Genomic DNA, 16,412 nt, shown 5'->3' with positions numbered 1-16,412 from the left:
ATCCAGTTGAAAGGTCTCACAGGCCTGGATTGGCGTTCCCTGTTTTCTTGTTTCTAGTGTGTACATCTGAGCTTAGGACTTGGCACAGAGATGTGTTCAGAGAGCCAGCAGCTGCTTAAATACTGCAGTGTGGGGTTGGTTTTTTTTCTTCTACCAGCCTTCATTCCTTGTTTCCTTTTTCTCTTTCAGGTGTCTGGGGCAGTGCATTTTCTATATTGTTTAACAGAGTGCTTGGTGTCTCCAATTCTCAAAACAAAGGTCCCACCATGGAAGAAGAATTAGGTAATGTCAGTAAATAAGTCTTTTCCTATGCATAACAATTAAGAGCAAGATTCAGTGCCCTCTGACTGCATTTTAAGGATGTGGAATTCAAGTAACTGTAATTGTTGACCTGGCAAGACACTGAGGCCAGGGAAAGAGGGTTAGAAATTTTATCTCAGTTTTGTTTCTGCTCAGTATCAGAGGTACTGAAAATTGCATGCATATATCCAACTGTTTTCATGTAGTTAACCTCCCTTTTTGATGTTGTTAGCTAATTTTTGGAGATCAGAAGCTGACGAATAATTGCTAGTTCATGGTGTAGTCCCTTGACACATGGCTGCATTATTCAAGGGTTGGTAAAGTAAAAGCCACTTTTATCATCTCTGGGTCGGGAAGTTGTTCTGTTCTGACCACAGGTGACCTGTTGGTATCTGATCCTTTGCTTATTTAATGATTTTGTCTTCATTCCTAATGCACAAATGGCAAAATGACCAGGAGAGAGTTATAGCTTGGTTGGGTTAGACTTGGTTTTGTTTTATTTCAGAATGCAGTTGATGATGAAAGGTTTTTTTACTCTTGTTTTTCCTGTTTAGAAAATGCCATTACTGGGAATTAGATAACTAGTAAATAAATTATACTAGACAGTCAGATTTTTCCGAAGAGCCTGGAGAGAAAATATAGAGTTGATTTTTTTAAAAAAATATAAATAAAAAAATTGCTTTTTAAGATGCTGAGATACAGAATTTTATCTCTTCTCTGTGGCTCATTCCATATAAAATTTAAAAATATGCTTTGAAGTGGGATTAGATGTGAAAATACTAGTGTGGCTTGAACCATGGGTGCTGTAGAAGTCCCAAGGAAACCTTGATACCACCAAAGTGAATGGCAAAATGCCAGTGGACATCAGAAGAGCCAGCCTGCACACAGCATGTTTAAATCACAGCTAGAAGCAGTAAATAATCAATTTTCTGTGGAGGTTGCTTGAAGGGAGATGATTTGATGTCCAAAAATTCCATTTGTTTGTTTTTTTAGCTTCCTTGTTCAGTCACTGATTTTATTTTGACCTGTCTCCCATGTCATCACTCAGGAATTTCTCCATGTTTGTCTTGGGTGCATGTTTGTCCATTGTCAGTGTTTGAGTAGTGATTGAGGGCCCACTGAGTATTAAAAAGTAGTTAAGGAAAAATGACTAAGCCCTTCTCTTTCTCTGGTGAATTTTTACAGTGTTGGAGGTAAGTCTAGGAGTGCACAATCTTTTGGAGAAAAAAGGGCAACGGTGGTGCTGATCTGCATCCAGAATTCATCAGAGATGATTCCCAGTGTACATTTGAAAACTAAACCCCTTTAGTTAGTGTAAAGTCTCTTCTCTTGGATGCTGTTGCATCACTGGGCTTCAGTCTCTGTAGGATGGAAGCTTCCGAGATGAGGCTGCTCATAAAACATTGCAGGTCTCCTGTGTTTCAGGAAAGGTTTCCCAACAGAATTAGCCAAAGCGATGCTGCCAGCCTCTCATCTGTTTTCCCATGAATTCACCTCTTCCTTACCTGAGGAGTGGGATGTGTTGCTTTTCAGCTCCCCTTTTGACTCTGAAGTAGTTTCTTGAGATATCAGTGAACAGTTAACAATTACTTTGTGGCTGTTTTGGAAACAAAGCCCATTAGCCCTAAGACAATGCAGACTTTTGCTGGAGAGCTTCCCTCATTTCTGCTTTCATTTCTCTCACTGCTTGGTGATGAAAACCATTGCCTCTTCTACCCAGACAGCTGCACGAGCTTGTATTTTTCACACATACTGCAGCAGAACTTCCATAACAATCTTGGCTTTTGTTTCCCCCCACTATTTCTAGGGGCACCCATTCATGTATGCAGGAATGAGGTTAAGCAGTCCTCTTTTTTAAAAAATTAGGAGGTAACTAACAAATCAATGTTGTCCCCCCAGTTCACTAGGAGTTACTGAGAGGACAGGAGCCATATATCTAAATTGTAATCAAGGTGAAGGGGTCAGATAGATGGTGCAGAGGCAACTGGTAGGTACTACTTCAGGATTACATTTTGTTTTTTTCAGCCCTCTGGCTAATCTGCTGAGTGCAGGAGCTTTGCCAAAATTGCAGGCTAAAGCAGAAACATTCTGATCAGATTCTGAGCATAGAGATGTCCACAGCAGATCAAATTTCTTCAGCTGTATTTTCTCTTCTGAGTGCTATGATAGCTTTATGACTCAGATTGTTTTGACATTCTCAGCTATTCTGACAATTAAACCTCAAATTTCTTTCAACAGAAAATATTAGGCTAAAGCACCTTGTAAGCAATGACAGTTCAGACAGTGAAGATGAATCCCAGCATCCAAAAGGTAAGGAAATCCTCACATCTTATTTCATAGGTTACTTTTTTCACCAGCTTCCATGGTGAGGTTTGTGGGTGTTGGTAATTAGCCATAGCCAGTTAGCCTGTCTTGCCAGCAATCTTGTAACTGAGAGCTTTGCTCTTATTTATACCAATGCTAACACTTAATTGCCTAGTCCAAGGATCATCTGGAGCCAGTGGCTCAGTGAGGAAATGGTGAACAAGAGACCTCAGGAGGGCCTTTGGCTTGGCTTCATGCCTCCTGCTCAAGCTGATGGTCAAACGGTCCCCTCGCACATCTTCAGTTTGCCCTCAGCCCAGCAGGGCTTCACAGAGCTCTGCAGTTGTGCAAACACCCAGAAAGGAGTCTTGCTGAGCCAGTGATCTCCAGAAGCCTGGTGCCAGCAAGCTGCTGAGCTCAGGGGCATGTCTGAATTGTGTCCAGCCTAGCAAACCAAAATTATCAATTGTTTTCTAGGGTTCCTTGATCAGATATTTCCTTGAGAAGGGTTTAGTTTGTGTTCCCAGCTCTTTGTAACTTCAGGATATACAGAAAGGAAAGAGAATCTTGTGCAATGAGACATTGAATGATGTCATTAGCTCAGCTGATTACTTCTTCAGTTCCCCTGATGTGTAAAATAATAGGGAGAGAGTGACACCAGATGTAGTGTTTGTTTTCCAGATTTCCTGTTTAAGCACCACAGCCAGCACAGAACAGTGCATTTCTCTCATACTTTGTAGCCATAGTGACTTGTAAACACTTGGTAATCCCTCTGACTTCTATAGAATAATGTGCAGATGTGGGACCTCCAAACTTTGGAGAGTTTGATGCTTGTTTTCACTGCACTTACATAAAAATCATCTCCTTTAAAGCCTGAGTTAAGGAGGCACATTTCCATGCTGGAGTTAAAGTATCAAGCCTGAGCCTGAATTACCTCCTTACTCAAAACACTCCAGCAAGTCAAGTGTGGACAGTTGATGAATAAAAGGTGATGCCAGTCAGAGTAACTTTTTTTGCATCTACCTGTAGACATCTAAGTCTGGACATTTCATTGCACTCTCTAAAACTAATTAAAACCAGATACTGATTGTAGTAAAGAGTTTCCTGAAAGGATATTTTCAGGCATTTTACAGTTCCTATCTCCTAGCATTCTCTTCTGTGCAGACTAACTTTGGCTCCTTAAGGAAAGCTGGGTTTGTAGCCATCAGCAGAGGATGGACACATCCAGATGAATTTAGTTCTACACAGAACATGTACTGAAGAAATGAGGACTGAAGCCTGTCTCCTGAGCCCGGGACAGTTTGCATTTTGGGTACTGGCACAGATAAAGCCATATCCTTGTTGCCCTTGCCATCCCAACTGAGCCTACTCAAGTCATCTAACACATTTCCAATGTATTTTCCTGGTGGACACATTCACGTTACTGTACTGCAGATTGAAAGTTTCACTGGCCTGTGAAATTAGAAGGAGTGTTTCTCTCCATTCCTCTGAAATCCTTGCAGCAAAGCTCCTTTGTTGGGTCCAAGGCACCCTGAAAGAAGGCTAGGACCCAGTTCCTTTCCTTTGATAGCTCCTTTATTTTCACAGACCCCAGAATGTATAAGTTAACTGCTTTAGAAGTTAACTGTCCTGCCGTTGCTGGCTTCCATTTTCCTCTGCAGGCACTGAAAACGCTGAGGCAAGCCAGGAGTACCAGAGCAGCAGCCAGGAGAGCTGGGTGCAGCGCATGCTGATGGCTCTGGTGGGTGACAGTGCCCTTTTCAACACCCGGGAGGGCCGTGCTGGCAAAGTACACAACTTCATGCTGGGCCTGAACCTCAATACCTGCTACCCGCTCTCTCCTCTGGCAAACCTGCTCACCCAGGAGTCTGTGGAGGAGGACGAGCTCGATGCAGCCGTGGCAGGTCAGTGGGCAGGCTGGAGTGGTGGTCAGCAGAGGGTAGGAGCTGACTGGGTGTCAGAGGGGGCACCACGCAGTGACTTCTGTCTGCTGCCTGCCTGCCATGTCCCCAGCAGAGCTTGCAGAGCAGTCGGGACCTTCTGGAGGGGAAGTGGCTCTTTGTTTTGAAGGAATTGCTGGAGAGGTGACCAAGCTGCTCTTGTGTATGGTGCCCTTCTTTGTGCCCACTTCCTCACTCTCTTGGGCTTCTCCAAAGGGTGTCCTGTGGTGTTCCTTTTCTCTTATCAGTCTGGTGGAAAATGAAACTTCTCCTCCTTCCTTCAGGGTTTCCCCTTACCAAAAATGTTGTAGCTCTTCTGCTGTCTCTGTCTCCTTCTGAAGAACTTGTGGAGGCAACACACTTCTTCACTCACAGATCCCTGCTTTGCTAACACCATGGTTTTCCCCATGGTGAGGGATCTGTTGGGTGCATTCCCATTTCAGGTGTGACTGTGGGGCAGGTGCATCCAGGTGGGATGGTGGCATAAGCAGGAATCATGGAATCATAGAATTGTGAAGGTTGGAAGGGACCTTAAAGATCATCTAATTCCAACCCCCCTGCTATGAGCAGGGACCCCTACCACTAGACCAGGAATGTGGATGGAAAATTAGGATGTGAGAACAGTGGTAATTTGTGAAAGGATTTCAGTGTCTTCCCCCAGTCCATGAAGCATAAGGTGCCAGGAACAGTAGCTGCAGAGAATTAGGAGTCATGTTTGATTAATACTTTGGAGATTTGCTATGGGCAGTGCTCGTTACAAGTGTTCTCAGGGAGCACCAGTGACTGTCTTCATGCTCTGGCCCCAGTGCTCTTTTTTTAATCCCTTGGTGTGTGAGAGCTCTGAGTTAAGGATGTGAGTTTCCCTACATAAAAATTATGTCACAGTTAAGCTGATACCTGCTGGTGCCTCCCTGTGATCCAAACTCTAATCCCTCTGGATTATTATGGATTATGACTGACATCCATCGAGCCGAGGGAACTGCAAATCCCTGGAAGTGATGTTCCTGCCATGTTCCTGTGTGATGGCACAGCACTGCCAGCCATCCCACCTAGCAACAGTAGTCACTTCAGCCCTGATGGTCCCTTCAGAGGACAGAGATTATTGCCCTAGCTGGTCATTATGCAATCATAAATACCAGATGTCATTTAAAAGCTTAAGTAGCTCCAGTGGGGATTTGTTAATGTAACAAACCCCTTGGAGTGGTTGCATAGTAATTTCCAGCTGTACTCCACTTTCTAAATATTTTTATCATCCCAGAGGTGTTTACAGCTGGGTAATCTTAATATTTATAGTAGTTGTAAAGGAGGCAGGGAAGCGGGTAGTGAATTTATGCTTGGAAAAAATGATGGCTGATGAGAATTTTGCATAATTAAGACATGGATAATCTTCAGAATCAACTCTCAACTTCCGAGGTTTTAATTTCAATTGAAAGAAAATGCTGGTTTGACAGAATGAACCTGCACCTCTGAGGCAGTTACGCTGGAGTGCCTGCAATTTCTGTGGGTAAAACATCTGGCAAAACTTTGACATAACTGCAGGTTTTTTTGGGTTAGCTTGAAACCCACACTCACAAACCTGAACTGACAACTCAAGTCTAACAGCAGTTGCAATATTACAGTCAAGAATAGATTAAAAACCCTTGAAATGTCAGCAGTTACATAAATTTCTAATAATTTTAATTTGTTTATACAAATTTGATATCTAAAATTTAATCATTCGGTGGTGTGATAAATGTACCCACATTTTAATGCTGTGAGTTTTGCTAATATGTGTAAGGGCCTAGGAACCCAGAGGGGCAGATAGAAAGGTGTAAATTTAAAATATTGTATATTACTGAGGCACTGGGTGCATTTAAGCTTTGGATATTTATTGCTAGTACCAGCAGCTGAGCTGTCAGCACGGAGAGGAGTCTGAATTGCTGCAGGACTCGCTTTCTCTTAGTTACCAGACACTCCAAAGGAGAGAGAAATGAATCAAAAAGGGTGTAAATAACAGTTGCCTCAGGTTTGCAGCGAGGGGCACTGCAGAGGCTGAGCTGTGGCAGGCCTAGGCTGATGCTCCAGCTGTTACTGAGGACTGGGGTCTGCAGTGCACACAGCAGACCTGATCCCAAAGGAAAATGCTTGGCTTTGCTGCACGTTCTGTTTTGGCAGGTTGATCTGAAATAGACTTTAAAACTTTCCCTCCCTCCCTCCCTGGATGATTTCATTCTGAACTCGAGTTGGTCTGGTTCTGTGCCTTGGTATTACAACACACCAAAATCACTTGAGAAAATGCCAAGTGAATAACAATAGGGAAAAAATAACTCATAATCTGCTTCCTTATTTCAGTATTTATGGAAACTCCGTTAGAGTAGACACACGTCAGCAGCAGATGCCCTTTTCAACTCCCAGGCTTCCATTGGAGCCACCAAGTGTGGTCTCTAGAACATGCTTCCTTCTTTATTTCCAAACAATTCTTGCTCCCCATTTGTGTATCTGATGACAACTGATGAGCCAGCTTGCATCCTGTGCCTGCCTTGGAAGTCATGTCTTCAGAACAGCATGGGGTGATCTTCATTGCTCTTGGAATTCTTGCCCTGTGACATGGGCACAAGTTGCATTTCAGAACTGTTCTGCTCAACTCAAGGATTCAGAGTCTACTTCTAACATTTATTAGAATAAAAATAAAAGACTAATTTCTTCTGGAGTCACAGAAGACCACAGCTAATAAAACCAATCTATATAGTCTTGATAAACTTACTGATGGTAATACCATGTATTATCATTTAAAATATCATAAAATTACGATGATAATTTAATGATAGGATCACAAAGGCTGTAAGCAATGGGAACCATCCTGGTTTTGATGCCTTTTTGGTAGGAAGTTTGTGTTTGCAGTAACACTCCTGTCAGAAACATGATGACAGGTGGTGCAGGCGTTTTCTCAAGGATCACAGTTGACTTGAAAATTCAAATTTTGTAATGATAAACCTTGAGGAAAAATGTTCCTGCATTTCCTAGAAATTCTGCTTGAGAACAAGGGTTAAATTATGTTTGAAATGTCTTTTTAAAAGAGATTTCTTTTGGTTTCCTTGTGCTAAAAGGCTCTTTAGTGAGTGCATTTCTTAACCAGTGCTTTTTAAATTAGGGTGAATTTGAGAGACACTGATATAATTTCATTGATTTATGCTAATTTGTGATGATGAAATGTAAGTGGCTCTAAAATAGGTCTGTAAGCACACTTAGCCCTTTAGCAATAGGCAACAATTACTGTTTCCTGCCTTACAAGTCAAGACATACTGGGAATCTGGTGGCCTCTAATAAAAATATTAACTGAAATAAAAGCTCAAAGCATCTGTTCTGAGATTTTTTTCATGCTGCTCATAACATGGATTTCCTCCTGGACCCTGAAGTTATAGGAACTAAAGTCTGAATTCTTTTTGATGGCCTTTCTTCAGCTAAGATTATCCTTTTCCACCTTACTTACATCACCAAGAAGTAGGTGCTAGGATGTTTAATTATGCAAGAAATAATTGCAATATCCTGCTCAGCATTCCCTAGATTACACTGCCCTCTACAGCTATTAGCATTAGTTTTTAGTCAAAAGGCAATAATATGCCCTGGAAATACTTTTAAGACCTAGAGCAAGAAAAAAAACTGTCAGGAGAAAAATTTTAAACACTGCAGAGATCACTTGGTATCTGCAGCCTTGGTTAAGTGCAGAGGCACTCAGGAAAAATGGCTTGTTCTTTCCCAAGCTGCAGCCAGGGAATATTTGGGTTATTATCCCATAAACACTTTCCTGGGTGTGTGTGGGGGGGGTTGTTGGGCATGAAGGGGTGAAGCTGGGGAGGTCAGGGTCAGTCTGGGCATCCATCCCCTTTGGTTGTGTCTTGAGCCACCTCAGCTTCTGTCTTGGCACAGGGCTTTGTGTAGTTGACCTGCTGAGGTCCCTCCCAGCTCTGTTTTCCCAGGTAAGATGAGGGTTAAGGTTACACCTGAGTTCATGGGGTGCTTCACTGGAATACTGCACATTCTGAGTTCCATGGAATCTTCAGTGCATGTGGAAACCGCTTGAAAGGCTGTCACAGTTTCAGTTCTGAACTGGTGTGTTCCTGATTGCTTTCCATTTGCATTTCCATTTTCCATTTGTTCTCTGCAGATCCTGATGAGTTTGAGAGGATCTATGAGCCACTAGATGTGAAGAGCAAGAAGATTCACATTGTGGACAGTGGGCTTACCTTCAACCTGCCCTACCCACTCATCTTGAGACCTCAAAGGGGCGTCGATCTCATCATCTCTTTTGATTTCTCAGCTCGGCCAAGTGATTCCAGTCCTCCTTTCAAGGTAAGGAAGACAGGCCATGCCTTTCTGTGTGTCCGTAAATTCAGGTTGACTCAGTTGTGTTCTTCCAGTGGGGTTGGTTGCACGTTTCATGGCTTCAGAAGGCCCTAGTGCTCTTGGATCACCAGCTTTGGAGCAATTTCCCACGTCAAGGCAGAACGTTGCACTCTGCCTCAGTTCCTGTTTACATGACTCACATGAGGCAGCTGACACAGAGAGCCAATATCACTCGTTTGAAGTAGTAGCTCTGCTGTTTTTATTAAAGTTTTGCCTTCACACTGGATTGTAGAATTTCTCTGATGTCAGGATTAAACAATTAAATCTGTCTAGCTCTGGCCAGCTGTTCTCTGTGATGGAAATGAACAGTTTTGTGTCATCATCTTGCAGGAATGTGTCTCAGTCACTGGTATTGCTAAATATGTATTATTTTGGAAGTGGGGCTAAGTCTTCAATTATATCTCACTGGGATAATCCCAGTACTGGTTTAAGTAGGATTCCTAAATCCATGCAGGCAAGAGCAAAGCAACCGTGGGAGAATCCAGCAGGTGTGGAGGGCAGAGCTGTTGTTCTCTATAGGACCTGTGCATCCAGACAGCTCTGACTGATCAGGGATGTTGGATCATTTTGGTAACTAACACAGAAAGCAACACTTAAGACTCTTGTGAGTTATTCAAAGTAAAAAAGCAGTACTTATTTGAAACCTGTGGGAGTTAAAAAAAATAATTAAGGAAACAAAGAAAACTTCCCTGTTTGATAAACAGTTGGCATTCTTTGTTGCTTTACAGAGAAATTTCAATTAGAACAGAGTATTTTTTCCTTTCTCTTGCTATCAAGGGATAAAAACCTCCAAAAACCATCAGAGATTAACAGCAGTAGCAAAAGGACCTCTAGATCCGTGTTGTTAAATGCAGAAAAAACCACCAAGCTTCAGGAGAATAAAAAGGGATAATTTCTGTGATCTCTAGGTCTCTTGGGGACTACCTGTCATAGAGTCACAGACTGGTTTGGGTTGGAAGGGATCTTGAAGATCATATAGTCACAGCCCTCTGCCATTGGCAGGAAACACCTCCCATAGGTCCAGGTTGCTCCAAGCCCCATCCAACCTAGTCCTGAACACTTCCAGGGAGGGGACATCCACAGATTCTGTGGACAACCTGGGCCAGTGTCTCACCACCCAGTGAATAATTTCATCCTAACGTGTAGCCTAAATCTCCTCTCTTCTGGTTTGAAACTGTTCCTCCTCATCCCATCATTCCCTCCCTTGTCCCAAGTCCCTCCCCAGCTTTTCTGGAGCCCCTTCAGGCACTGGAAGGTGCTCTCAGGTCTCCCTGCAGCCTTCTATTCTCCAAGCTGAACAACCCCAGCTCTCTCAGCCTGTCTCCAGAGCAGAGCTGCTCCAGCACCTGGATCATCTTTGTGACCTCCTCTGGACTTGCTCCATCATCTCCATGACCTTCTTGTGTTGGGGGCTCCAGAACTGGACCCAGCCCTGCAGGGGGGAGTAGAGGGGTAGAATCCCCTCCCTCGACCTGCTGGTCACTCTGAACTCTGAGGAGACTGGTACTAGTACTGAGATCCTTCATTTTCCCTGAGGTGACTGAATCCTGCAGTCTGTTTCTTCCTTTAATTTCCTATGACTTTAAGAATTTGTCTTATTTTGTCATGACCATTTTCCTGTCAGCCAAATGTGCTGCCTCAGCACTACCATCTCCCCTAAACATCTTTGTTAACATCTGCACGTGGACTCTGATTTAGGTTATGGTTGGATTTAGGTTATGGTTGGACTTGATGATCTTCAAGGTCTTTTCCAACCAGGATGATTCTGTGATTCTGTGCACAAGTCTGTGTGTGGTCATCTCTGTTCTTATTCTCAGCCACTGAGCTTTCTGTCTCCATCAGCTGCCACTTTCTGTGTTGCTTTGGGAAACACCCATAACAGGGAGGGATTGCTTGGAAGTCAAGTGTGTCCTGCAGGTTTCTCTGGAAGCTCCAATTTTAAAAAAGGGAAAACACTTTGGTGCACAAAAAAATAGCAGGAAAACGAAATGGTGCCTTAGATTTTTCACAAAGCCAATTGGAAGGGAAGTGTTTATTAATTCCAAAGTGTAAAGACGTGGATCATAGGGAGTGATGTCCCTCCAGCTAGTCTGAGCAGAGGGCCTGGAGGCCAGAAGCCAGTGTTGGGTGCTGGCTGCACAATCCTGTTGGGCGTGCGTGAGTTGCCAGGAGGGGTGGCAGTGCAGGAGTGGGCCTGTATCCATGGCAGCACCCTCTGGTGCACTCACTTGTGCACCACGGGGAGGAGGCAGCCAGCTGCAGCCAGTGACTCGCCTCTTGTTTTAGCATTTTACACCCACTATCTCGCAATCTCTTGCGTTTCCAAAACAGTTGCCCCACAAAGGGGTCCTATTTCATTCAAAACCAAGATTAAAGATGTTGACCTTCCCTCTCCTCCTGCTCACACACCCTCATTACAGACTTTTGAGTCATTATTTACAAACTAGTTTGTTTACTGAGGTGTCACGAGGCAAAAGAGGCCTGTGTTCCAGACCTGCCTTCTTCCCCCAGCATTCCTCCCGACGCCGCTCTGCGCCGCGATGTGCCCGAACGTAGCGACGCGTGGATGGGTGTTTATGAGCTTTCCCTGGTTTCCATAGCACTGACTTTTTTCTGGTTGTCAGCTCTGTAAATTCACCCCAGGATTGATGTGACAGGCCAACTCTTCCCTTCCGGTGAATCACCACAGGTGGTGAAGGTTGGGCAGGCTCAAGGAGGTGCTCAGTTGGCCACACTGGGTCATCTAGACCAGGACTGCTCAGTCCTTCCGCTCTAACAAAGCGTGAGTTAATACGACTGCTTCTAGTCACCACTTTGACCTGTGTTTCTCCACCTAAAATCTCACTTTGCAGTGGACCCCCATATGCACCTGAGTCTTTGTTACCTTTTCAGGAAATCTTGCTGGCAGAAAAATGGGCCAAAATGAACAAGCTTCCTTTCCCAAAAATAGACCCGAACGTGTTTGACCGAGAGGGCATGAAGGAGTGCTATGTCTTCAAACCCAAGGATACCTCTTCGGAGAAGGACTGTCCAACTATAATCCATTTTGTTTTGGCCAACATCAACTTCCGGAAGTACAAAGCTCCAGGTGAGCACACACTTTCTGGTTCTAGATCTATCTGTTCCTTTGAAGCTTTATTATGGTGTAGCAGTTATTACACACCAGAAGTGTTTTGGCTCTGGAATAACGCCGTGGCAGCTAGGGATTTCAAAAGAGCCATTAAAAAATCAGATGCAAGTCCTACGACTTGAGGTTTAGATTGTCTTTTTGTCTGTGTTCTGCATGCAGGAGTCCCAAGAGAAACACAGGAAGAGAAGGATTTTGCAGACTTTGACATTTTTGATGATCCAGATACTCCATTCTCTACCTTCAACTTCCAGTATCCCAATGAGGCTTTCAAGAGGCTTCACGACCTAATGGAGTTCAACACCCTCAATAACATTGATGTATGTAGGCCAGTGTGGAAGGGTCTAGATGGTCACATGGGAAAGTAGGTGATGCTGATAAAGCCCTAAATCTTTCTGACAGCAGGCACTGGGGTTTACATCAGTGCTTGCTGGGTTGTTACAACATATAAAGTGCTTTTAGTTGTGCTTCTTGCTGTTCCCAGAATTGAGGCTGGATCAAAGTACATCATAGTCCATGGGAAAACAACCTGCTCTCTTGGGATGCAGGCTGGAGCTTGTGCAGAAGCACAGGCAAACTGTGGCAGGGTCATCTTGCATCCTTCCAGCCTGGGGAGGAGGCCAGTCACTGCTGGTAGTACAGTGGCTGGAGTTACCTGAAGAGAACTGGGTGAGGCACAGGGTGAGAATTAGGTGAGGAGAAGCTGGTTTCTGCACTTGACCTCCCTTTCTGAAGTACCAAAATACCGATGTTGTAGGAAGTATTGCCATAAACCACTGAGCAAATACACTGCTGGAAGGGCCAGAGGTGCTTTCCAGTGGGGAGAAAAAAAAAGCTGTCATCAGCATTCCTGGGGCTAAGAAGATGATTGATGTCATATTGTGGCCACCTTCCAAATAGTAGAACCAGTGGAGTAGAGTATGTGTGCTTTTCAGAAGGTGTGAGCCTGTTTCCTAGGAGCCATTCCAATTCATATCCTTTTTAATTTGGTTCCTGTGTTGTTTTTGTCATTTTACTATCAAAAGTCCTGCAGGCTTACTGAGCAAAGGGTCTGTGTGCAGGATTTCATGCCCAGTTCTTTATGGATGCTGATTTTCTATCTAGAAAAGAGGAAAATTGAATTTTTGTGTAAAGATCTCTGGAAATTTCTTTATCAGCTGGCTCAGTAATAATCCTGTTGAATTGTTTCTAGCTGTAACACAGACCATGATCCCAGCATCCACAGAGTGACTTGCCATCTTCACAAGGGGAAATAATCATCCCAGATAAAGAAATAATTATTTTTTTTAGATGCACTGAACAAATATTGTTACTTCAGGACAAAGGAAGCAAAAGTGAAGCTTTACTTAAGATAATTATTTTCTGTGTCCTTGAAGGGTGGATTTTCTCAGTGCTTTGACTTACCTTTCAGAATTTCACTGGGACCCAGTGAAATGATGTGTATTGTTGTGTGACTTCTTGGATGTTAGTGCTATCCTGCCAGAACTTGACTGTGTTAAAACAGTGTTTTAAGCAGTGAAGAAATAGCATTCATCACACTGCTCAGCAGTCACTGCTCAGTGATGGAGCAGTGGCAAAAGCAGCTGTTGGCATCTCAAGGGGCCTTTTCCACCAGTTAATAAATTACTGTGTCGGTTATTTCCCTGAATGATGCCTTGTTTCCTGTTTTCCAGGTGATCAAGCAGGCTATGATGGAAAGCATTGAGTACAGGAAGGAGAACCCCTCTCGCTGCTCCGTGTCTCTTAGCAGTGTTGAAGCAAGGAGGTTCTTCAATAAGAACAATCTGAACAACAACCCTACGTAGAGGATGTGTCCTGGGTCCCACTCCTTCAAGAGCCTGGTTCTGCCTTTATAACTGGAGTCAAAAAGGCATTGTCAGAGCATCCCTGCTCTGGGCTGGGCAAAGCTCGTTTTCTTGTGGATTTTCAAGTTTCAATACAGATTTTTTTAATTTTTCAAACTAAGCCCAAAAACATTTCAGTATGCTGATACATTTCTTTTTAAAAACATGGAATGAGTTCTGCTGTGGTCACTGGCTTCTCAGTGGTTGGTTTTTACTTTAAAAAGTGTCAACACTGGCTTCTCATAGTGGAGCAGTTTTCCACTTCACTACTTAATACTGCATTTAAGAATCCTCTCAGCAAAGAGTCCAACCTCTCCTATTTCCTTTTTCTGTTTTGTTCCACAAAACTACATTGCTTGGGTCCTTGAGCTTGTATGTTGAGTTGCTGTTCGTGCCTGTACTTCTGACCAAAAGGTTTCTGGAGAGGTGAAAAGGGATTTTTAGCCTTTGATCATAAAGAGAAGTATCCCATTTCTGCAGAGGGACAGTGGCAGTGTGTGCCAGGGAGAGCTGCAGTGTTCCCAGGTAAGAATTTGAAGTAGCTCCTGTGCTTAGGGCTACTTTGAAATGCATATTTTTTAGTACATTGAGTAAGAAAAGACCATGCATAGACATAGATTAATTTAGTACCATCTCACATGTCTTGGGGTCTCTTGGCTGGATTGTTTCCTTTTTTTGAGGTGGGTAGGATCAGCTCTCAGCAATGCACTGGGGGGACCCAGCTGAAAGGACCTTAGCTCCTTTCTTCTGGAGTTTGAAGAACGAGGCAGGAGCTGAGTAGTTTTACAGTCATAGGATCATAGCATACCTTGGGTTGGAAGGGACCTCAAAGACCATCTGGTTCCAGCTGCTCATTGATCAGAGCTTATTGCTAATTCAGTGGCTGTTCCTTTTATTGGGAATTATTGAGCTGTTTGTAATTGCTAAAATCTGTAAGCCCACGGGAAGAGGAGGAATGAAAATGCATTTCTTTTACCAGCCACTGCCTCATGCCTCCTTACATCTCCTGTATTGATTAATAGCTTTTCTTTCTGTTTGAGTTAGTGCATGTTTAACATGAAGAGGGAAGATAAAAGTAACTTATCTTAGTGCTTTATAATTTAAACATTTTCAATAAATTTCAATATACAGGAAGAAACTGGTACTGTTATTTTACTGTAATATTTTCTTTCTAATATTTTGGGGTTTTTTCCTTTGGTTAACATAATGTTTGTATTTTTTATTTTTTAATATGTACCTGCTCTGTTTCATGGAAGTGTTTTATCATACTTTATACAGTTTCTATTATCACAGTGTTACCAGACAGCAAAAAAATAAAACATAACTGTATTTGGCCTTGATGTTTTCAGACAGTTCATTTTCATTACGGTCAGGACATTTTCACTTCCATTGGGAAGAGATGTGGGCCAGCTCCCAAGCAGGAGAGTCAAGTTTTGGCATGTTAGTCTTTCTCTCTAGTTTAGCTGTTAAAACTACAACCTGTTTGAGCAGCCTGGTGTGTGGGGACAGCACACCAATCCATTTTCTTCCTGCTGATCTGTGCTGGGGTCAGTGCAGGCCAGATCCTTTGTGCTGTTGTGGGAAGAGCCACGACAGGAAGCTACCATATGGCTCTGGGCTTTGGGTCCTTGCTGCCTTTATTCTCAAAGTTTTAAAAAGCAGGTCAAGGAAGGAAGCTCCTCCAGGCCTGGTGGGATCAAATAGCTGCTGGTGTGTTGCTTCAGTGGAGTGACCAGGAGCACTCTGTCTTGGCAGGGATATCCAGGTGCAAGGGCATCATTCTGATGGAAATGGGTGAGGATTGTTCTGTTACTGTGTGATGAGTAAGGCTGAGAGTCAGTGATGGCCAAGAGGCCTGAGAGTGAAATACTAGAGGTGTGAAAAGCTTGTGGTCTAAAACCTAGATGGAGGGAGGAAGAGGTGTCTTGGGATGCACCAAACCCTTGAGCCAGCCCAGCTGGGGGCTTGCAGTGCTGTGGGTTTTCTCAGCCTGGAGCAGAGGGTCTGTCAGCCAGGGCAGGAGTCCCTCCTCCTCTGATAAAAGCACATTTGTCATAAAAACTCCTTTTTCAAACATTGGAGGTGTCTTGGGCTCCCAGAAGCTGCTTGGTGAGTTCATGACTGGTTTCCCTACAGCCTCGAACAAAAAACCTCTCTTAATTCTGTGTCCATAAGCCTCTAGTGGAAAAATCCATCTGGGTGTGATCAGAAATTTAGAAATTGAAACCTTGTTGCAGCTGCAGAGCAGAAGACTGAGGCTTTCATGGCCTTAGTCACAGGCTGTATTAACACCAAAAGGAGAGTAATAATGCAGACAAACCCCTTCCCGTTCCGGCAAGTGCTGAGAAACCAAGAACATACAGGTTTTCTCCTTAGGCTAGAAGGCTGGTCCTTTGCTTCTGGTTTTCCCTTTCTGCCCTGGTTCATCTGGTTTATGCCTGCAGTGGTTTTTTCCCAGCAGAACGTGTCACACCTGGTGGGCAGGAAAAGGTGGGCTTAGAGCGTGAGGTAATT

At 43.6% G+C, this 16,412-nt stretch overlaps 1 protein-coding gene across 3 annotated transcripts in view; it reads left to right on the top strand.

Annotated features, from left to right (window-relative positions):
* The window catches only part of PLA2G4A (phospholipase A2 group IVA), a 76,367-nt gene extending 61,129 nt beyond the window's left edge, over positions 1-15,238 (top strand). For all 3 annotated transcript variants that reach the window (XM_051625428.1, XM_051625430.1, XM_051625431.1), the window contains 7 exons: positions 190-282; positions 2,539-2,610; positions 4,266-4,508; positions 8,689-8,873; positions 11,820-12,015; positions 12,217-12,374; positions 13,728-15,238. In XM_051625428.1, the coding sequence (XP_051481388.1) occupies positions 190-282; positions 2,539-2,610; positions 4,266-4,508; positions 8,689-8,873; positions 11,820-12,015; positions 12,217-12,374; positions 13,728-13,859 (1,079 nt within the window). In that variant the 3' untranslated portion in view covers positions 13,860-15,238. The remainder of the gene's footprint in view (positions 1-189; positions 283-2,538; positions 2,611-4,265; positions 4,509-8,688; positions 8,874-11,819; positions 12,016-12,216; positions 12,375-13,727) is intronic.
* The last annotated feature ends 1,174 nt before the right edge of the window (positions 15,239-16,412 follow it).

The sequence above is a fragment of the Apus apus genome, chromosome 7, assembly GCF_020740795.1.
Source record: "Apus apus isolate bApuApu2 chromosome 7, bApuApu2.pri.cur, whole genome shotgun sequence".
NCBI classification, from domain to species: Eukaryota; Metazoa; Chordata; class Aves; order Apodiformes; family Apodidae; genus Apus; species Apus apus.
This window is presented reverse-complemented; position numbering and strand designations above follow the sequence as displayed.